This window comes from Mobula hypostoma, chromosome 6, assembly GCF_963921235.1.
Source record: "Mobula hypostoma chromosome 6, sMobHyp1.1, whole genome shotgun sequence".
Lineage (NCBI taxonomy): Eukaryota > Metazoa > Chordata > Chondrichthyes > Myliobatiformes > Myliobatidae > Mobula > Mobula hypostoma.
In genome coordinates, this window is record NC_086102.1 from 96,505,225 (window position 1) to 96,528,160 (window position 22,936).

General features: G+C 40.8%; 2 protein-coding genes across 5 annotated transcripts in view; one reads left to right on the forward strand and one right to left on the reverse strand.

Annotated features, from left to right (window-relative positions):
• The window catches only part of LOC134348226 (AP-1 complex subunit sigma-2), a 109,182-nt gene extending 104,885 nt beyond the window's left edge, over positions 1-4,297 (forward strand). For 2 of the 3 annotated variants that reach the window (XM_063051281.1, XM_063051282.1), the window contains one exon: positions 3-4,296. Coding sequence is in view for 1 of the 3 variants with exons in the window: in XM_063051282.1 (XP_062907352.1) it covers positions 3-50 (48 nt within the window). In the remaining 2 variants the exon portion in view is untranslated. Of the gene's footprint in view, positions 1-2 lie in introns of all 3 variants that reach the window. The other variant, XM_063051280.1, reaches the window with a different exon arrangement.
• Positions 4,298-7,760: 3,463 nt separating this feature from the next.
• Positions 7,761-22,936, reverse strand: part of zrsr2 (zinc finger (CCCH type), RNA-binding motif and serine/arginine rich 2) — a 58,085-nt gene continuing 42,909 nt past the window's right edge. For both annotated transcript variants that reach the window (XM_063051278.1, XM_063051279.1), the window contains exons 8-11: positions 20,152-20,365; positions 17,660-17,715; positions 12,475-12,584; positions 7,761-10,586 (exon numbers count right to left, since the gene is read on the reverse strand). In XM_063051278.1, the coding sequence (XP_062907348.1) occupies positions 9,703-10,586; positions 12,475-12,584; positions 17,660-17,715; positions 20,152-20,365 (1,264 nt within the window). In that variant the 3' untranslated portion in view covers positions 7,761-9,702. The remainder of the gene's footprint in view (positions 10,587-12,474; positions 12,585-17,659; positions 17,716-20,151; positions 20,366-22,936) is intronic.

The following is a 22,936-nucleotide window of genomic DNA, read 5'->3' on the forward strand; positions in this document are numbered from 1 at the left end:
AGGAAGCTGAGACTCCTCGTAGTGTACTTGAAGAAATTGGACTGACATAAGTCTTCAGTTAAAGTGAACGATGTCCCAAATATTCAAAATTAGATTTCACTGCTTTGATTGTTGATGTATGGCTAACATTGTACGATGCTGCCCTTTTGGATTTTTGTTTAGTTGAAGATGTCATTTATTAATTATGCTTGAAACAAAGGGAAAACTGAAAACAAAATGAGTCAAATAGAGACTTGGTTTAAATTGGGTTGTTAAAAACTTATTTTGCCCAAAAATGCAATGAATACAAAATAATTGTAAGTATGACCAATTGCAATGTGGATGAGAGAAGTCGCTAATGAGCTGGCATCTCTCCATTGTGTATCATTTGCCAGCTTGAGAAATTGGATCATTTTATCTCACTTTTGATGTAAATGAACATTTTGTTCTATGCTAAAGTGCAAAATCTCTTGAAGTATGGTTAATCATCAGGATTTTGTACATAAAGCACATTTGTTTTAAATCTGTCACTACTATGTCAATGCAGCCAGTGTCAACAGCTATTGAGGTTTGAAAACACAAATCTGTTTTTAGATTGGCATAGTTATACAGTTGTGTACTTAAATTTTGTTTGAACTTTTAATCTAGAACGTGAGTATTGGAAAATCATTGCCTTTTTAAGGATTACTGTGATCATGATGCAATACAAGGATGTGAAAGGGATTTAATTCTGCAATATACTGTAATCATGTAAAACTAAAAGCCAGTTTTCAATGATGTGGAATAACTGCTGGTTTACTACCTGGCATCACTGCCCCACATCAGATATAATTGCTGAGGCTTCATTTAGTGACCAGTGTTTGGATCTCTTCAGTGTAGTATTACCATTCCAAGTGTTCTTCACCAAATATCCTGTAATTATTTCACCTAGACATTTACGTATATCTATAAAATATCTTGGTATTACTGTGGTTTACTTCAACAATGTGTATTCATTTGCAAAAAATCTTATTCCTCAAGTTAAAAAGGTTGATAAACTTGGTTTGTTTGCAGTCGCTTAAATGTTATTTTCAGTTTAAAGTAAATTTATTATGGAAGTGCATATTGTCATATACTACCTTCAGATTCATTTTCTTGCAGGCATTTATAGGAAAGGAATATACAAAGACTGATAAACACCAATGTGCAAAAGACAAACTACAAATAAAAATAATATTGAGACCATGAGTTGTAAAGAGTCCTTTAAAGTGATTATGTAGATGGTAGAATCAGCTAGTGGTGACTGAAATTATCCACACTAGTTCAGGAAAATAATGGTTGTAAGGTAGTGATGGATCCCACACCACCTAATTCAGGAACAAAGGCCTCCTGTGGTACAGGTTGAGTGCCACTTATCCAAAACCCCCAAAATCTTTGAGTGCTGACATGACATCACAAATGGAAAATTCCACAAGGTGCTGGTTAAGTTTCCCAATGATGTACAGGTCTCTACTCACCAATCAATTCTGAGAAGTGACTTCATGTATGTTATGAACAGGTTAATGAATAATATATAACTGTCTAAAATGAAGATCTCAGCCATGTATTGAAAGAGTGGATTTGGCAGCATCACGTGAACATATGCTACTTAACAGTATGTTGATCGTGAAACAATCAAAAATCTATCATGCCATATTAAAAATTGAAGATAATGGTGAATATTCAGCAGGCTGGTTGCATAATTTTAAAAGGCACAGCATTAAATTTAAATATTTAAAATATTTCCAAGATGAACATTTGCTGATCACAAAGCAGCAGAAAAACTCATTGCCGCTGATGAAAATCAACACCAGAATAAGTCTACAAAGCTGATTGTGTTTATACCTTACATAAAACCTAAAAAAGTAAAATACAAATAGTGTACTGTTATCCTTTAAACATGACATTATGGGTGAAGACTGAAAGCCTGCTGTTGTTTATTGTTGTTCAACAGCCAATTCAGGTATTCTCCCAATGCTACTCTTTTTTTTACTCTGCATCATTATTTTCATTATTATAATAGTATGTAATTTTTACTAAGAACATGTGTGATAAACAAGTGTAAGACTTACCAGTAGCACTGATTTATGATTAAAACAACAAGTGCTTTTATATAGACCCCTTGATTTGCACTTTAATTGCAGGTGGTTTGCCAATTCATTCACTCTGGTAAGTTAATGGACACTTAAAAGAATATGTCTCTGCTCTGGTTTTTGTAATTGATGTATAATCTCAATAACCAAAAAAATACATATCCCATTGGTAATGGTGAAAAGATACTATAGTTTGTCAAAAGGGACAGACAATAAGTAAAGTATGACCATGGACAGCAGGATAAAAATATTGCACAATTCAGGTTGAAGACCCTTGGCATCAAGGCTGGGAAGACAAAGGATCTTAAATTGCAGGGAGGAAAATAGGATATAAATGGGGGTGAGGTGTGAAAATAGTTATGAGGTCAGTGAGGGAATGGAAGCAGAGAACACAGACTATCTGGCATGGAAACAGGCCTTTTGACCCATGTACACCTCTAGGTCTTTTCTATCCATGTCTCTTTTAAACATTGTAATTATACATACCCTTGCAGTTTGTTCATTACAATCATGTATGGAAAAAATTGCCCTTTGGGACAGTTTTAAGTTTTCTTCCTCTTTCACCATAAATCTATGCCCTCTATTTTAAACTGACCTACAAGCAGGAGTTTAAAACTGACCATTTACTTTTGTATGTCACTTATTATTTTATCTGCCTCTATAAGGACACCCCTCACAGTCTCCTACACTCCATCAAAATTTGCTTTGCCCCAAATTAGAAGTTTCTCTTACAGACCAGTTTTGCTTTCCATAACTAAAACTAATGGAATTGTGGTCACGGGTCCCAAAGAGATTGCCCATTGATAGCCACTTGCCCTGCCTCATTTCCCAATAGAAAGTCTAGTGCTGCCCTTTCTCTGGTAGGGTTGTCCACGGTTTGAGAAAACTTTCATGGACACTTAACATTCAGCCCCACTCAAGCTCTCCACACTTTGGCAGTCCTGGCCAATATGAGGCAAGTCAAAATCACCTACTACTCAACTATTCTTGCAGCTCTCCACAAACACAGTTGTCCCTCTACTTCTGATGATCCTATAGTATAACCACATTGCTCATCCCACTCTTATTTCTAGGTTCCACCAGTATAGCTTCAAAATATTTTAAGTGCTGCTGTGATGTTGTCTGTAATCAAAAATGCTGCTGTGCTTCAGATCTTACCAGTCCCACTCCTGTCTGAACTATCTTTCCATTATGGCAATAGTAGCTCAGTCTCATATACCCAATCCATCATTACTGGTCAGGCTTCTTGTATTAAAATAAATACAGTCTAGACTATCAGGCCTTCCTTGCAATGCTCTTCCTCAACTTCCTCATTATAACAGACCAATACATCATGTGAGTGTGGAGTGTAAAGTGGTAGACAATGGGAAAGGAATCTGCCTGGTTTTCCCCAATATTTACAAAACCAGGTCATGGACACAATTCCAGTACACTAGACTGGAAGTAGTTCAAGTCTATTATCAGCATTTTCTTTATTTTTCAGCAGGAACTCAACAGCGTGGAATGAAATATTGCTTATAAGGGTTATTGAAATACTGCAGATGCAGTGGCCCACTATATCAAGCAAATGCCTTTTTCACCAATTCTGTCGTGCATTTTTTATTCTCCTATATTGCTTTTAACACTTTACCAATATCTTCTCCCCACCCCCCAAAAAATAAATACACATTAGGAGCAATTTCTAGAAGCCAACTATCTTTGCATCAAGCACATCTTTGGCCTGTGAGGCAACACCAGTCTGCCTGGAAGAAACCCAAGCTAACATAAGGAGAACATGCAAACTCCACAAAGCAGCATAGGTAGAATTGAATTGGGTTGATGGGTAGTGGTAATTCCACATGCAAGAAAGATTTAATAATTATGGAATCAAACATACAGCATAGAAGCAGGACCCTGTAGTCCACATCATTAACTGTATCAATTCCAAAGAAGAAGCATACAAATTAGCCAGAGAAAGTGGCTCACCTGAGGACTGGGAGAAATTCAGAGTTCAGCAGAGGAGGACAAAGGGCTTAATTAGGAAGGGGAGAAAAGATTATGAGAGAAAACTGGCAAGGAACATAAAAACGGACTGTAAAAGCTTTTATAGATATGTAAAAAGGAAAAGACTGGTAAAGACAAATGTAGGTCCCCTGCAGACAGAAACAGGTGAATTGATTATGGGGAGCAAGGACATGGCAGACCAATTGAATAATTACTTTGGTTCTGTCTTCACTGAGGAGGACATAAATAATCTTCCAGAAATAGTAGGGGACAGAGGGTCCAGTGCGATGGAGGAACTGAGCGAAATACATGTTAGTAGGGAAGTGGTGTTAGGTAAATTAAAGGGATTGAAGGCAGATAAATCCCCAGGGCCAGATGGTCTGCATCCTAGAGTGCTTAAGGAAGTAGCCCAAGAAATAGTGGATGCATTAGTGATAATTTTTCAAAACTCGTTAGATTCTGGACTAGTTCCTGAGAATTGGAGGGTGGCTAATGTAACTCCACTTTTTAAAAAAGGAGGGAGAGAGAAACCGGGGAATTATAGACTGGTTAGCCTAACGTCAGTGGTGGGGAAACTGCTGGAGTCAGTTATCAAGGATGTGATAACAGCACATTTGGAAAGCGGTGAAATGATCGGACAAAGTCAGCATGGATTTGTGAAAGGAAAATCATGTCTGACGAATCTCATAGAATTTTTTGAGGATGTAACTAGTAGAGTGGATAGGGGAGAACCAGTGGATGTGGTATATTTGGATTTTCAAAAGGCTTTTGACAAGGTCCCACACAGGAGATTAGTGTGCAAACTTAAAGCACACGGTATTGGGGGTAAGGTATTGGTGTGGGTGGAGAATTGGTTAGCAGACAGGAAGCAAAGAGTGGGAATAAACGGGACCTTTTCAGAATGGCAGGCGGTGACTAGTGGGGTACCGCAAGGCTCAGTGCTGGACCCCAGTTGTTTACAATATATATTAATGACTTGGATGAGGGAATTAAATGCAGCATCTCCAAGTTTGCAGATGACACGAAGCTGGGTGGCAGTGTTAGCAGTGAGGAGGATGCTAAGAGGATGCAGGGTGACTTGGATAGGTTGGGTGAGTGGGCAAATTCATGGCAGATGCAATTTAGTGTGGATAAATGTGAAGTTATCCACTTTGGTGGCAAAAATAGGAAAACAGATTATTATCTGAATGGTGGCCGATTAGGAAAAGGGGAGGTGCAACGAGACCTGGGTGTCATTATACACCAATCATTGAAAGTGGGCATGCAGGTACAGCAGGCGGTGAAAAAGGCGAATGGTATGCTGGCATTTATAGCGAGAGGATTCGAGTACAGGAGCAGGGAGGTACTACTGCAGTTGTACAAGGCCTTGGTGAGACCACACCTGGAGTATTGTGTGCAGTTTTGGTCCCCTAATCTGAGGAAAGACATCTTTGCCATAGAGGGAGTACAAAGAAGGTTCACCAGATTGATTCCTGGGATGGCAGGACTTTCATATGAAGAAAGACTGGATGAACTGGGGTTGTACTCGTTGGAATTTAGAAGATTGAGGGGGGGATCAGATTGAAACGTATAAGATCCTAAAGGGATTGGACAGGCTAGATGCAGGAAGATTGTTCCCGATGTTGGGGAAGTCCAGAACGAGGGGCCACAGTTTGAGGATAGAGGGGAAGCCTTTTAGGACCGAGATTAGGAAAAACTTCTTCACACAGAGAGTGGTGAATCTGTGGAATTCTCTGCCACAGGAAACAGTTGAGGCCAGTTCATTGGCTATATTTAAGAGGGAGTTAGATATGGCCCTTGTGGCCACGGGGGTCAGGGGGTATGGAGGGAAGGCTGGGGCGGGGTTCTGAGTTGGATGATCAGCCATGATAATAAATGGCGGTGCAGGCTCGCAGGGCCGAATGGCCTACTCCTGCACCTATTTTCTATGTTTCTATGTAACACTCCTTGGATCCTTTGTGCCTTAATCTCCTGAACAAGCCTACCATGCAGGACCTTGTCAAAAGCCTCATTGAAGTCCATATAAACCAGTTTTTAACAACTTCCTTAGTTACCCCATTTAAAAACTCATTTGTTAGACATGATCTCCTTTGTACAAAACAATGCTGTCTTACCCTAACCAGTCCCTGCCTTTCCAAGTGACCATAAATCCTGTCCCTCAGAACCTTTTACAAGTTCCCCAACACTGACCTGTTGTTTCTAGGGTTATCCCTACTGCCCCTTTGTCCATCTTTCAGTGCTCCAGTACTTTAACATAGAAAATAGGTGCAGTAGGCCGTTCGGCCCTTCGAGCCTGCACCGCCATTTATTATGATCATGGCTGATCATCCAACTCAGAACCCCGCCCCAGCTTTCCCTCCATACCCCCTGACCCCTGTAGCCACAAGGGCCATAACTAACTCCCTCTTAAATATAGCCAATGAACTGGCATCATCTGTTTCCTGTGGCAGAGAATTCCACAGATTCACCACTCTCTGTGTGAAGAAGTTTTTCCTAATCTCAGTCCTAAAAGGCTTCCCCTCTATCCTCAAACTGTGACCCCTCGTTCTGGACTTCCCCAACATCGGGAACAATCTTCCTGCATCTAGCCTGTCCAGTCCCTTTAGGATTTTATACGTTTTAATCAGATCCCCCCTCAATCTTCTAAGTTCCAACGAGTACAAGCCCAGTACATCCAGTCTTTCTTCATATGAAAGTCCTGCCATCCCAGGAATCAATCTGGTGAACCTTCTTTGTACTCCCTCTATGGCAAGGATGTCTTTCCTCAGATTAGGGGACCAAAACTGCACACAATACTCCAGGTGTGGTCTCACCAAGGCCTTGTACAACTGCAGTAGTACCTCCCTGCTCCTGTACTCGAATCCTCTCGCTATAAATGCCAGCATACCATTCGCCTTTTTCACCGCCTGCTGTACCTGCATGCCCACTTTCAATGATTGGTGTATAATGACACCCAGGTCTCGTTGCAGCTCCCCTTTTCCTAACCGGCCACCATTCAGATAATAATCTGTTTTCCTATTTTTGCCACCAAAGTGGATAACTTCACATTTATCCACATTAAATTGCATCTGCCATGAATTTGCCCACTCACCCAACCTATCCAAGTCACTCTGCATCCTCCTCACAGCTAAAACTGCCACCCAGCTTCGTGTCATCCGCAAACTTGGAGATGCTGCATTTAATTCCCTCATCCAAGTCATTAATATATATTGTAAACAACTGGGGTCCCAGCACTGAGCCTTGCGGTACCCCACTAGTCACCGCCTGCCATTCTGAAAAGGTCCCGTTTATTCCCACTCTTTGCTTCCTGTCTGCTAACCAATTCTCCACCCACACCAATACCTTACCCCCAATACCGTGTGCTTTAAGTTTGCACACTAATCTCCTGTGTGAGACCTTGTCAAAAGTCTTTTTAAAATCCAAATATACCACATCCACTGGTTCTCCCCTATCCACTCTACTAGTTACATCCTCAAAAAATTCTATGAGATTCGTCAGACATGATTTTCCTTTCACAAATCCATGCTGAATTTGTCCGATAATTTCACCGCTTTCCAAATGTGCTATTATCACATCTTTGATAACTGACTCCAGCAGTTTCCCCACCACCGACGTTAGTCTAACCGGCCTATAATTCCCCGGTTTCTCTCTCCCTCCTTTTTTAAAAAGTGGGGTTACATTAGCCACCCTCCAATCCTCAGGAACTAGTCCAGAATCTAACGAGTTTTGAAAAATTATCACTAATGCCATTAACTCTTCCATTCTGCTGCAGACACATTCTAGAATATCATTAAATACATTTAGAGTTAAAGATGATCTTGGTATCCAAGTTCTTTGAAATTAGGCTTCCTCCCTCGAGTCTAAAATGTTTTTTTTTGGATTGGGAATACTAGTCTGTCTGTCCAGTACTGTGGGAATTTTATAGGTTTCTTCCAGATTCTTTCATTCTATAATCAAGGGCTGAGTTTCCCTTTGGGTTAATGTCATCATGCTATGTATTAGTCTTGTGACCCTTTATGACAAGACCAAGATTGTGCATATATTTTCAAGATGGGGCATACCAAGACCTTGCTTTGAATTCAAATAGTCTTGATGGAGGACAATGGAGCATTGGCCTTCCTATCTGCTTTCATTGATTGTTGTGCAAGAACACCTTGGTCTCATTGAATCTTCCTCCTTCCTAATCCATCTGTATTTTACAACTAAGGTTTATAACCTTAGTTATAATTCTTGCATGTTAACGTCACCTACCATATATTCACTCACTCTAACTTGTCTATTAACATCACCAAAGAACCTAGTGAATTTGTTAAGCATGATTTCCCTTTCAAAAACCTATGCTGTCTTTGCCTATTTCTGTTAGTGCTTACTTATATTCTTTAATTGCATCTTTTCTCAGACTACAGTTCTTTTACCCAATATTGCATGTCACAATTGCTCTGGGCTAAATAAAATTAAATCTTGTAAATGCAATTTTATAGAGTTCTGGTATTAGATTTAAAATTTACAGAATAGCATAAAAGTTAATTCCATAGCTGTTAGCACAGTTTGGGGTATCAAAGTTCGGAGTTCAATTCCGGCACCCTCTTAGGAAAGCTCGTACATGAAGCGCGCAGGTTTCTCCTGGTGCTCCGGTTTCCACCCACAGTCCAAAGGCACACTGGTTAGGTTAAATTGCCCTGTGATTAGACTGATGGACAGCATGGCTCAGTGGGCTGGAAGGGCCTGTTTCCACACACTACCTCTAAATAAAAAATACTGAGCACACTGTGGGACACTTATAAGCAAAATGGATATTGAATGAGAAAGATAGCGACGTGTATGCTGGCTATGTAATCCACATTGATAATTAACCATTGAAATAAAGGCCAGCTTCAGTTGCGGCACAAGTCCCAACTTCATTAACAAGACAGTAAGCTTCCTTTATAAATCCATATATACAAGAAACTGACTAAAATGTAACATGTATGATTAACAACTGTATTTCAATTTACATTCCATCTATAGTACTGGCAGCCACGGTCCCAGTACTGGTTCAAGCAGGCAAATATGACACGTGACAGAAGTTTTATCTCATTCTGAAACCGCAATGATAACACACTATTACAGTTGCTCAACATGCGCAACAAAACTAGTGCCAAACTGATCTTAACTCCCAAAATACAAAGGATTCTGCATTCTTTCAAGATACTCCCAAGTGCAAAGAGCATGCAAATTCCAACCAGTCTTTCCAGTCCTACAACAGGAGAGCAGTCCCTTAAAGAATTTCTCTTCAGTTTTGCAGTGTTTCTATGGGAACCAAAGACAAAGCATCTTGCAGCACTTCACCTGGAAGGCAGATAATGTAATGGAATACTGAATAAAAACTTTACATCAGTACCTATGCTGTGAGTATGCCATTCCCACTTATATCTTTGCTGTTACCCACTCTGCTCAATCCCTCCTTCCACCCATTTCAGCCTCAAGAAGCCCATCAGCTGATCAGTGCACCTCCCTGCCACTTTCACCAGTAGAATCCAGACATCCTGCATCCATTCAAGACAAGGAAAATGAAGGATTTTGCAAAACATTCTGATAGTCCTTGTTTTGTAACCTTGGATAAGTCTCTGTGTTTTAAAAAAAATTATCTTCATTCGTCAACTGCTTCTTCAATTGTTTCATCCAATTTGGCAGGTGTTGTGGTATCACTTTCAGAACTCTTCGCACTAGGGGATGTGGAGAAGCTTCTCAGATCAGGATGATCTAAAGTGACTTGTGTTTCCTTTGCTATTGAACTAGCTGGCAAGTGTTTATGATCACATTCTAGTCTTTTTGTTTTGAAGTCTTTTGATTTGTTTTCAGACTTGTTCTTGGTTTTTTTACCTTTCTTTGCTTTCTTTTTACTTCTTTTCTCTTTGCTTTCTGATTCCCTCTTGCTTTTCTTGTTCCACCCATGATGAGGACTTCGACTTCTTGACCGTGATCTCTCTGTCTCTGGGTCCTTGATATTGGACTGGTCTTGACTATTACTCCTAGATCTAGACCGACTTCTGCTCAATGACCGATCTGGACTCCTGCTCCTTGACCTATATCGACATCTCTCTCTACTTTTGGACCTCCTTCGGTCTTGACTTCTGCTCCGGGACCTCTGTGATTTGCGAACTTCTTTACTCCAGCTTCTGCAATACCTCTCTCTGCTTCGGGACCGTTTTCTGTCCTGGCTCCTACTCCTGGACCTCTGCAGCCATCTCCTATCTCTGCTTCTGCTTCTCTTCCTTTTCCTTTCAGGCTCTCCAGACCTCTTCTGCTTCTTGTCTGGACTACAACTATACTTCCTCCTGGATCCACTGTGATTATCATAACGATGGCTCATTCGTTCTCGCCTCTCAGAATACTTGTTAGAATGGAACTTCCTGCGCTCCGGTGACATACAAAGATCTCGATCAGCCTCCCAAAATTCACTGTTAGGATTCCTGAACACGTGAAGGAAGTTGCAGTGTTTGCCTCTAGGGCACTTGCGCCTCTCGTAAAGTCCTGTTGAGAGAATTATTAATAGTAACCGTCACAAAAATGCAGCTAGTTCCTGACAGCATACCAATGTTCAACAAAAATGCAGTCCGTCCTTAGGTTACAAACACCCCACTTAGAGACTTACAGACAAATGAGCTCACATAATGTTATGAAATTCAAGTTGTGTGTACAAATATGTTTGTTCCTCCAAATGGCAGAATTGTTTTTTTTTCTCTCCATTTTTAATAATCGTTTAAAAAAAATTTGTCGTGTTTTTGATGCCATTCATTATGATACTGTGGAGAAATGATTAACTGTATCAAGTGGCCTGTCAGCATTTCCCAACTTATAGAACATAGAACAGTATAGGTCCTTCGACCCTCAATGTCATGTCCTTTTAACATACTCCAAGATCAATCTAGCCCTCCATTTTCCTTTTATCATGTACCTATCTAAGAATCTCTTAAATGCCCCTTACGTATTTATCTCTACCACCCTCCTGAGCAGTGTGTTCAAGGTACTTCCACTTTGCAAAACCTACCCCTGACATCGCCCCCTATACTTTCCTCCAAAAACCTTACAAGTATGCCCTATCATATGCCCCATTGCTGCCCTGGGAAAAAGGCACTGGCTGTTTACTATCAAATCATATCTCGTCCTCCTTCACTCCAAACAGAAAAGCCCTAGATCTCTAGACATACTTTCTAATCCAGGCAGCATCCTGGTAAATCTCCTCTGCACCCTCTCTAAAGCTTCCACAGCCTTCCTGTCATGGGACAACCAGAAGTGAATGCAGTACTCCCAGGTGTAATGTAATCAGAGTCATATAGATCTACAATATTACATCATGGCTCTTGAACTTGGAGCCCCCCCTCCCCACAACATCTATAATGCTTTCTTAACCACCCCAACAACTTGCACATCAATCTTGAGGGATCTATGGGCTTCGATCCACAAGATCCCTTCTTTCTCCACACTGCTAAAAATCCTGCCATTAACTTTATACCTTGACTTATGTTCGACCTCCGAAGCAAATCGCTTCACTCTTCAGACACTAGTGAAATAACATTTACCACTCTCCAATATTCTGAAACTACTTACTCCTATGGCCAGTGAGGACACAAAGATCATCACCAACAGTGCAGCAATCTCTTCCCTCATTGTCCTGTCCGTCCCAATGTTTTCCCAAAAGTTCCAGCATTTAGCCTGCTCTATGCTGTCCTCACATTCATTAAGGCCCCTCTCACTGGTAAACACTGAAGCACCAAGTATTCATTAAGGATCTCCATAATCCCTGTGACTCCAAACACATTTCCTTTAAGTTCGTCTGATGCCCTTTCTAGCTGTAATTCCACTTTTAAACACCCTCCTGGCTACCTTACAACTCTCAAGAGCCCTGTCTGACCTTCCTCTTCACTAGGTGTTACACATCTCGTCAACCTCTTGCATTCATCCTTTCCCTGCCTCAATGGGACAAACCTATCCAAAACCCATGCAAGTGGTCCCTGAACAACCTCCACATTTCCATTATGTATTTCCTGGAGGACATCTGTTCCCAATTTACATTCTCATGTTCCTGCCCAATAGCACCATAATTAGCCCTCTCCAAATTAAATACTTTCCCATAGTGCCTGCTCCTATCTCTGTCTAAAGCAATATTGAAGGTCAGGGAGTTATGGTCAGTCTCTGAAATGTTTACTGCTACAAAAATGGAACCTGTTCATCACCTGAGGTCAACCTGTAATTGATTTTGTAAGGACAAGCCTAATGAAAACTTATAATACGATAGAATGTTAATCCTATTAGCTAGATTGGCAAATTTTATTGTACAATAAAACAAAATGAAGCTAGACAGCCAATGATAAGATTTAATTGATTATTATGAGAAACTATTTACAAAAACAGAACAAACCACATATTGCTGTTTTCCATCGGGTTACTGGTGAGAATTCACACTGCAACTGTTTGCCTGCGTACCAACGCCCATTGAATAATGCAAAGGCCTGCTGGCATTCCTCCTCTCTGCAGCAAAACAAGCTCTTGTTAGCAACATCTGGTGACACTGAGTACATCTTAATATCATACAGGGTTGACAAATATTTTACAAGACAGCAGAATACTGGATATATAAATAGAATGGCAAAATAAGCTTCCAAGCGAACAAGGGAGTAACCCATTAATATGTATCTCCCCCGGAGAAAAGAAAATCAACTGAGGAACCAAGCTAGTTTGTCAGTTTTTCTCCCATCTGATTAGAAGCTTCATCTCAATATTGCTGCTGATTCTCTCCCTGATATCAAGGGAATGATACACAATGGGACGAAATCCCTGACAAGATCATAAAATAACAGTAGTTTGCCTGTTCACACCAACTTAAGTGTCCCAAAAAACATCTGAAGGGCAAAGGAGATCACCCAACCCCTTAACATCAACCCCTTCATTGGCTAGTGATTTAACTCAGGTTGCAATAACTCCTCAGTGAATAGAAGTGACTTAACCAAAAGTGACCAGTGTGATAGTCATATACCACCGAAATAGCCCCTTCAGGCCAACTCATCCACGCTGTGTTGCTCAGCAACCTGGTTCCAGCTGCCCTCTTAACCTCTTTCTATACAATTATCTAAATTGTTTCTAACATGACTCTGTCAACTACTACTGACAGTTCAACATATACAACCGTTCATCTTTATGAAAAGTGTACATTAGTGTCTGCTTTATTATTTTGTACATTGGTACACTATATTATTACTACTTTTATTATTATTCTGTATTTATTATTAAGCACAATGCGAAGTGTGTTTTTAAATGTTGCTGCTGTAATGAAAGAATTTCCCACTTGGGATCAATTAAGTATTATTATTCCAAATACATGCCATCCTATGCATGAAGTTGTCTCTGATTTCCCTTTTTAACCATATATAACCATATAACAATTACAGCACGTAAACAGGCCATCTCGGCCCTTCTAGTCCATGCCAAACTCTACTTTCACCTAGTCCCACCGACCTGCACTCAGCCCATAACCCTCCATTCCTTTCCTGTCCATATATCTATCCAATTTAACTTTAAACAACAACATCGAACCTACCTCAACCACTTCTGCTGGAAGCTCGTTCCACACAGCTACTACTCTCTGAGTAAAGAAGTTCCCCCTCATGTTACCCCTAAACTTTTGCCCTTTAACTCTCAACTCATGTCCTCTTGTTTGAAGCTCCCCCACTCTCAATGGAAAAACCCTATCCACGTCAACTCTATCAATCCCCCTCATAATTTTAAACACCTCTATCAAGTCCCCCCTCAACCTTCTACGTTCCAAAGAATAAAGACCTAACTTGTTCAACCTTTCTCTGTAACTTAGGAGATGAAACCCAGGCAACATTTTAGTAAATATCCTCTGTACCTCTCTCAATTTTATTCACATCTTTCCTATAATTCAGTGACCAGAACTGTACACAATACTCCAAATTTGGCCTGAACCAATGCCTTATACAATTTCAACATTACATCCCAACTCCTATACTCAATGCTCTGACTAATAAAGGCCAGCATACCAAAAGCTTTTTTCACCACCCTATCCACGAGATTTCACCTTCAGGGAACTATGCACCATTATTCCAAGATCCCTCTGTTCTACAGTATTCTTCAGTGCCCCACCATTTACCATGCATGTCTTATTTTGATTAGTCCTACCAAAATGTAGCACCTCACATTTTTCAGCATTAAACTCCATCTGTCATCTTTCAGCCCACTTTTCGAACTGGCCTAAATCTCTGCAAGCTTTGAAAACCTACCTCATCATCCACAACACCACCTGCATACTTACTCATCCAATTTATCACCCCATCATCCAGATCATTAATATATATGACAAACAACATTGGACCCAGTACAGAGCCCTGAGGCACACTGCTACACATCGTCCTCCAATCTGACACACAGTTATCCACCACTACTCTCTGCCGTCTCCCATCTAGCCACTGCTGAATCCATTTTACTACTTCGATATTAATGCCTAATGATTGAACCTTCCTAACCTTCCATGTGCAACCTTGTCAAAGGCCTTACTGAAGTCCATATAGACAACATCCACCGCTTTACCCTCGACACTTTCTTAGTAACCTCATCAAAAAATTCAATAAGATTTGTCAAACATGACCTTCCACGCACAAATCCATATTGACTGTTCCTAAATCAGACCCTGTCTATCCAGATAATTATATATAATATCTCTGAGAATACTTTCCATCAATTTACCCAACACTGACGTCAAACTCACAGGCCGATAACTGCCAGGTTTACTCTTAGAAACCTTTTTAAACAATGGAACCACATGAGCAATACGCCAATCCTCCGGCACCATCCCTGTTTCTAATGACATTTGAAATATGTCTGTCAGAGCTCCTGCTATTTTCACACTAACTTCCCTCAAGGTCCTAGGGAATATCTTGTCCGGACCCAGAGACTTAATCCAGTTTTATATTCCTTAAAAGCGCCAGTACTTCCTCTTCTTTAATTGTCATACTTTCTATAACTACCCTTCTTGTTTCCTTTAGCTTACACAATTCAATATCCTTCTTCTTCGTGATACCGAAGAAAAGAAATTGTTCAAAATCTCCCCCATCTCTTTTGGCTCCGCACATAGCCGTCCACTCTGATTCTCCAAGGGACCAATTTTATCCCTCACTATCCTTTTGCCACTAACATAACTATAGAAACCTTTTGGATTTGTTTTCACCTTACTTGCCAAAGCAACCTCGTATCTACTTTTAGCTTTTCTAATTTCTTTCTTAAGATTCTTTTTACATTCTTCATATTCCTTGAGCACCTCATTAACTCCAACCTGCCTATATTTATTGAAGATCCCTCTCTTTTTCTGAACCAGGTTTCCAATATCCCTTGAAAACCATGGCTCTCTCAAACTTTTAACCTTTCCTTTCAACCTAACAGGAACATAAAGATCCTGTACCCTCAAAATTTCACCTTTAAATGACCTCAATTTCTCTATTATATCCTTCCCATAAAACAAATTGTCCCAATCCACTCCTTCTAAATCCTTTTGCATCTCCTCAAAGTCAGCTTTTCTCCAATCAAAAATCTCAATCCTAGGTCCAGTCCTATCCTTCTCCATAATACATATTGTGATCACTAGACCTGAAGTGCTCCCCAACACATACCTCCATCACCTGCCCTATCTCATTCCTTAACAGGAGATCCAACACTGCCCATTCTCTCGTTGGTACCCTATGTATTGCTGCAAAGAACTATCTTGCACACATTTGACAAACTCTAAACCATCCAGCCCCAGCCCTTTTACAGAATGGGCTTCCCAGTCTATGTGTGGAAAATTAAAATCTCCCACAATCATAATCTTGTACTTACTACAAATATCTGCTATCTCCTTACAAATTTGCTCCTCCAGTTCTCGGTCCCCATTAGGTGGTCTATAATACACCCCTATAAGCGTAACAACACTTTTCCTATTCCTCAATTCCACCCAAATAGCCTCCCAAGACGAGTCCACTAATCTATCTTGCCAGAGCACCACTGTTATATATTCTCTGACAAGCAATGCAACACCTCCCCCTCTTGCCCCTCCTATTCTATCACACCTGAAGCAACGTAATCCTGAAATATTTAGTTGCCAATCACACCCCTCCTGCAACCATGTTTCACTAATAGCTACAACATCATATTTCCAGGTATCAATCCATGGCCTAAGCTCATCCACCTTTCTTACAATGCTCCTAGCATTAAAATAGATGCATTTAAGAAACTTTCCACCTCCCATTCTCTGTTTATCCTTAATGAAGCAAACAACTTTGTTATTTTTTTCTTCCTTTTCCCCTACATCTTTGGTCTGATTGCTCCTGATCTCTGTCCCCTGCTTAACCTCCCTCACACTGCCTTCTCCATTTGTGAACCAACCTCCCCTCTCCTAGTCTCCTTAATTTGATTCCCTACCCCCAATCATTTTAGTTTAAATTCACCTCAGTAGCCCTAGCAAATCTCCCTGCCAGGATATTGGTCCTCCTAAATCTCTTGCCTCTGATCTTAAACCCATGCCCTCTTGTTTTTGCTACCCTTCCCTGGGAAAAAGATTTCATACTTTTACCGTTTGTGCCCCCTCATGTTCTTACATTCACTCCTCAATCTCCTACATTCCAGGGAGTAAAATCTGACTCTACACAACCTCTCCTTGGAACTTAGACCCCTAAGTCCAGGCAGCAAACTGTTAAATCTTTTCTGTACTCTGTCTAGTTTATTAATATCTTTCCTGAAAAGAGGGTAACCAAAACTACACAATAGTCAATGATGAGCGCAACTTCATTAACATACATCTGCAATACAGCTTGCCAACTTCTATATCCAAGTTGAAGGCCAGCAAATAAAATACTGTCTTCACCACCCTATTTAGCTGCAATGCAGTTTTCTGCAAACCATGCATTTGCATTCCAATGTTCCTCTTCCATTACTCTCTCCAGTGCCCCATCTTGATTTGATCTTCCAAAATGCAATACCTTACATTTATCTAGATTGAAAGCCATTTGCTAACCCTCAGCCCACATAACTGATAAAAATCCCTTGTAATTTTTCGTAACCTACGCTAATATTCAACACCACCTATTTTAGTATCACCCACAAAATTACTAAGCATGCCTTGTACATTCATATCCAAAATGTTCATATAAATTAAAATGTAGCAATAAAATATTTTGGTGTACAGTATCTGGAATAAAGTAAGTAAAGGCATCTGTTAGTCTTGTGAGACCATGGATCTACACCTGGAAAATCTTCACTCTCCAGGGCGCAGGCCTGGGCAAGGTTGTATGGAAGACCAGCAGTTGCCCATGCTGCAAATCTCCCCTCTCCACGACACCAATGTTGTCCAAGGGAAGGGCATTAGGACCCATACAGCTTGGCACCACTGTCGTCGCAGAGCACTGTGTGGTTAAGTGCCTTGCTCAAGGACACAACACGTTGCCTCGGCTGGGGCTCGAACTCAGGACCTTCAGGTCACTAGTCCAATGCCTTAACTACTTGGCCATGTGCCCACATCTAGAATGTATTTACTAGAATGCAAAAGTGTATAAACTTACTTTTGATACTGAACATATACATTTCCTCTGAGATGTGGCTCATAATTGCAACTGACCTGGAAAAAGAAGGACATTACAGCTTTAGGTGCAAAAATACTCACTTTGTCTGCCAATGCCTAATGTTGTCAACTGGAATTTGGCTACACAACCTAACTGATGGGATCTGAATATGCTTTGATTAAAAAGCATGCCCTCTGGCTCCAGCCCTGATTCCTCAGACCGATGTTTGTATACTACCTGAGCACGTGCTGGGAGGCTAGAAGGCAGCCTTGGGCTGGATAGGTAGGTAAGGAATGTGACTGGGGGCAAGGCAGGGTGCACTGCTGACAGGAAGCACAGTGACACTAATGGAAAACTGCAAACTGATGGAAGCCAAAGCCATAAAGCAGCTCTTCCACTTCACCTGGGGCTACCCAACTCCATCTGACTACATCATTTAGATTCAGTTTAGCAATCAGAAGGTCCTTGTGGACAGGGGCAAGTTCAGACTGACTGTGGCGAGGTCAAGCATTACTTTTGATACTTGAACACTGCCAGAGACCAGTGAGTAAAACTATAGTCATAGTAGCCATAATCATACTTTTATTGATCCCGAGGGAAATTGACTTGATTTCTGAATAACAGAAATTTTGATATAATATCTGCTACCTTATAGATTTTAAGCCATGAAAGCATTATTTACACTTCCGTGCAGCAAACGTATGGAAGGTTTTGCAGAAAGAGAAAATTAACTGGATGTTGCTGGGCTGATTATAGTCACAATAATCTAGGAAGTTAGACTGAAAAAAACATAAGTGGTCATTGCTTTGATAGTAATGGGTTTTAGGTAGTTGGAGTATTGTCCGCAATTCTAATTGCTGTAATAGAAATATGGAAGCACTGAAAATCATTCAATAATTATGAGAGTGATAACAAAACAAACAGACTAAGGCTGACAAGAATAAGGCTTTTTGGAAAAGGCAGCTGAAACATCACCCAACTGATATAAAATTCTGTAGCTGTGATCAGGTAGGTGTAGTATACTAGTTCCCTGTTTTCAAGTAGGGAATGTTAAAAATTGTTCAAAACACAAAATTAATCACTAATAAATACAACAGGAAACAAAATGAGAATGCAGTGCTGATTATCACAGGTAGCAAAGGCACATAGCAGTCTGCCTTTAATTAGATTAGATTAGATTCAACTTTATCGTCACTGTGCCGAGTACAGATACAAAGCCAATGAAATGCAGTTAGCATCTAACCAGAAATGCAAAGAATAGTGTTATTTACAAAATAACTGCAAATAAAAAGTAAGTGCTACTTCACAAAAATATAAAAGTACTGAGACAGTACAATACGGATGCGCTCTGATGTGAGGTTCAGCAGGGTCACAGCCTCAGGGAAGAAGGGAAGTTGGAAAAACAATGCTTTAAGGAATAGATGCGAGACAAGTAAAACAGAATGGGAACTGCCTGAGAGCATAAATGGCAGCACTGATCAGCTGGCCCAACTATAAATGGTGCGCATGCGCCGGTCGTGCATGCAGCCTGGTACAGCCATTCCGATCTATTCTTACTTTCTTCTTCTTACTTCTTAATTTACGTTATTTTTTGTATTTTTTTCTCACGGTAACACGTCGAAGCTGCACCCTCTCTAACATGCTGGTAGAGAGAGTTTTATTTGGGTTTTCTTTAGTGCTGGAAATGGTTACATCCTGACACGCGGGACAGAAGCAAGGTCGCATTGTGTATTCCACGGACCAGCAAATACCGGCTGGTTTAGCGAGCAGAGCGGCGGACACCCCTGCAGAAATCCGGAGGAAAACACACAGAGGATGCAGAGGAGGATCTCAAAGCCGAGGAAAGAGGACCAGGTCGAGACAACAGAGACTTATGGAGAAGAGGAGATCGATGGGTAATACCGTTCTGGCTGACCAGAAGTGCGCTGAGAGCGGAGTTGGGTGCTTACTGATCTGGTTAACAACAGATGGTTTAATCTGGGGCATATTATGATCGAGGAACGTGTTCGCAGACTGGATATTGAACTTTTTACTGTTGGACTTTGGCCACATTCCACCGTAATACAACACGTGGCGGCACGAGAGGTCGCTCCTGCTTGTGGCCATCGAATGTTCAGCTCCTCCCCGTGGAGGGTCAGACACCCTGAGCCAATAGACTGGTCCTGGACTTATTTTCCATCTGACATAATTTGCATTTTGTTGTTTGATTGTTGGGGGTTTTTGTATTGCTATATTTACACTCTATTCTTGGTTGGTGTGGCTGTAACTAAACCAAATTTCCCTCGGGATTAATAAAGTATATCTATCTATCTACATATTAGAACAAATGAATAACTTAAACAACAGGAATTCTGCAGATGCTGGAAAATCAAGCAACACACATCAAAGTTGCTGGTGAACGCAGCAGGCCAGGCAGCACCTCTAGGAAGAGGTACAGTCGACGTTTCAGGCCGAGACCCTTCGTCAGGACCCCTTAGTCATGAATAACTTACCTTGAATTGTATAACTTTTCCAATGCTCTTAAATTCAGGCAACACATCTTCATAGAAATCTATAAACTGCTGGTAAATGTCCTCTTCACTGTGCTCCAGACCAGAATCAGTGTCATAGTCGTCTCGCCTACTTTCCTCCATGCCAAAAGTAATAAACATGGCCCTGATAAGAAGAGTCTGACTTGACGCTGGGTAAACATGTTTACGAGAGCATCTGTATGAGGAAGTATATAATCACATATATAAGTGAGCTGTTAAAAAAAAATCAGCATTTCTGACCTTTGTATCATTTTAAATGAAAATGTTAAAAAAAATCAGTAGGGACGGGAAACCCAAAATAAATTAAAAAGCGGGAAACACTCATCAGGCCCTCATAGGATGAAAAACTGAACAATGTTTCAGACTGAAATCTCTTCAAATCCTTCAGTCTTCAAGCAAATTCCCCCCCAAACTGCTCTGTTCTAAGGAAAATGAGGCCAGCCTGTCGTGAACATCCTGATGACTTTCCTCTGCCCTTTCTCCAGTCCAATCACTTCTTGTGGTGTGGTGCTCCAAACTGTACATAGTACTCCAGTAGCCTAACCAATGTATTAGAAAGTTGCCCTCCTCTTATATTCTATGTCCGTTCTGTCAGAGTTTAATTTACATTCATCCCATGCCAATTCTGTGCATTTTTTCTAATCTTTAAACATGTCACTTGAATCCTCCAACCCTTTAAAACCCATTGTGATTCGTCAGAACAATGATTCCAGATTGCTTCAAATGAAAGCTATGACATCAAAATAGCTCTTTCCCCAGTACAGGTGTCAGTTCCCTGTAATCAGAACCAATTTCACCTTGTGTACAGGGTAAACAGAATGCATATAGGCTATTTGACTGATCAAGTAACATATGGAATAAAAGAGCAGCAAGGCCATGCTCAAAGTGCATGAGATCTCCATACTATACTACTAAGAGGACATAATGACAATAAAGAGGGATTTATTGCATATTGCCTACAAAGCACTCTGGATGTTCTGAAAGGATTGAAAGGGCAGAGGAGATTGCAAAGGAAAAGAAGCTCCTAGAATCTGCTAAAATGGAATCAATTGAACTCTGATTTCCTCCCATCCCCAAAGGTATTCTGATAGGATATTTGACTACCCTAAGTTATTATTATTGTAGCTAAGAGGCAAAACCACCAGAATTCTTTCCCATCCATCACCTTCCCACTCAGTCTTCACACAGATCTCACTCTAAACATTACCCAGTACAGATGAAGGGTATCAAGCCGAAGCAAGAACTGTTGGAAAATTTAAACAAATTTGGCAGGTGTATGGGAACCGGAGTGATAGGGAAGAGGATGGGGAAGTTGATATAGAAATAGATATAGTGTATAGAGAGACTAAGGATATACAGTTGAAAGGGCAAAATTGCAGTCAGTGGAATGGGTTGAAGTGTGTTAAAATTGTAGTTTCAGTTAGGAAAAGTGAGGATAAAGTAGAAGGGAGTGCAGAAGAGGTTACGACAGACTCCAGAATAAATAAAAAGGCAAAAAGCTTTGAAAGGCATAAGAATTTAACTTCTGATAACATGGGGGTAAAATTGAAAATGGTGATAAATGCAGGTCTGAAGGTGTTATGATTGAATGCACGCAGTAGACGGAATAAGCTAGGTAATTTGTAGCAAGGATTGGTATGGCTCTGTGGGCAACACTGAATCGTGGCTGAAAGAAGGTCACAGTTGTGAGCTTAACATCCAAGGATACCCATTGTACTGAAATGACAGGTTGGTAGGCAGAAGGGGTGGGGTGGCCCTGTTGGTAAAAAAATGAAATCAAACCTTTAAAAAGAGACAACATTGGACCAAAAGATGTAGAATTATTGTGGATAGAGTTAAGAAACTGCAAGGGTAAAAAAACTGTATATAAACTCCCTAAAGGGAGATATGTACAGGCCTCTGAACAGCAGGCAGGGTGTGGGGGGTACAAATTACACAGGAGATAGAAGACATGTAAAAAGCGCAATGTTAAGATAGTTATGGCCAAGTTCAATATACAGGGAGTTTGGGGAAATCAGCTTGGTGCTAGATCCCAAGAGAAGTAGAACAGCTTGCGGTTGAGCCCATAAGAGAAAGGCAATTATGGATTCTGTGTGATGAACCAGATTTGATTAGGGAGCACAAGGTAAAGGAACCCTCAGGAGACTGATCATAATATGATAGAATCACCCTGTAGTTGGAGAGGGAGAAGCTAAAATCAGATGTATCAGTGTTACAGTGAAGTAAAGGGAACTACAGTGGCACGAGAGAAGAGCTGGCCAAAGTTGATTTGAAGAAAACTCTAGCTGGGATGACAGCATCACAGTAATGGTTGGAGTTTCTGGAAGCAATTCAAAAGGTGCAGGATAAGTGCATCCCAAAGGAGTAGTATTCTAAAGAGAAATGAGGCAACAATGGCTGACAAGGTTTGAACGGGGCATGACTATGCAAGCGTGTGGAGGTCGGCCAGTGAGAACAGCGGGAAGAGTTTAAAAGGAAGACAGATTTACAGAGCGGGCGTCGGAGGAGTGGGAGATGGAGTAGTGGGAGACAGAGTATGAAGGCTTTGGCTCAACGGGGCTTAGGCGATAAAGGGTCGAGGCCAGGTAGGTTATCTATTTAAAATAAAGACAAAGTATGCGTGTGAGGCCGGTTTTCTGTGCTCGGTGTCAGATGTGAGAGGTCCTAGAGACTTACATCCTCCTGGATGACCACATTTGCACCAGGTGCGTCGAGCTGCAGCTCCTTAGAGATCGCGTTAGGGAAT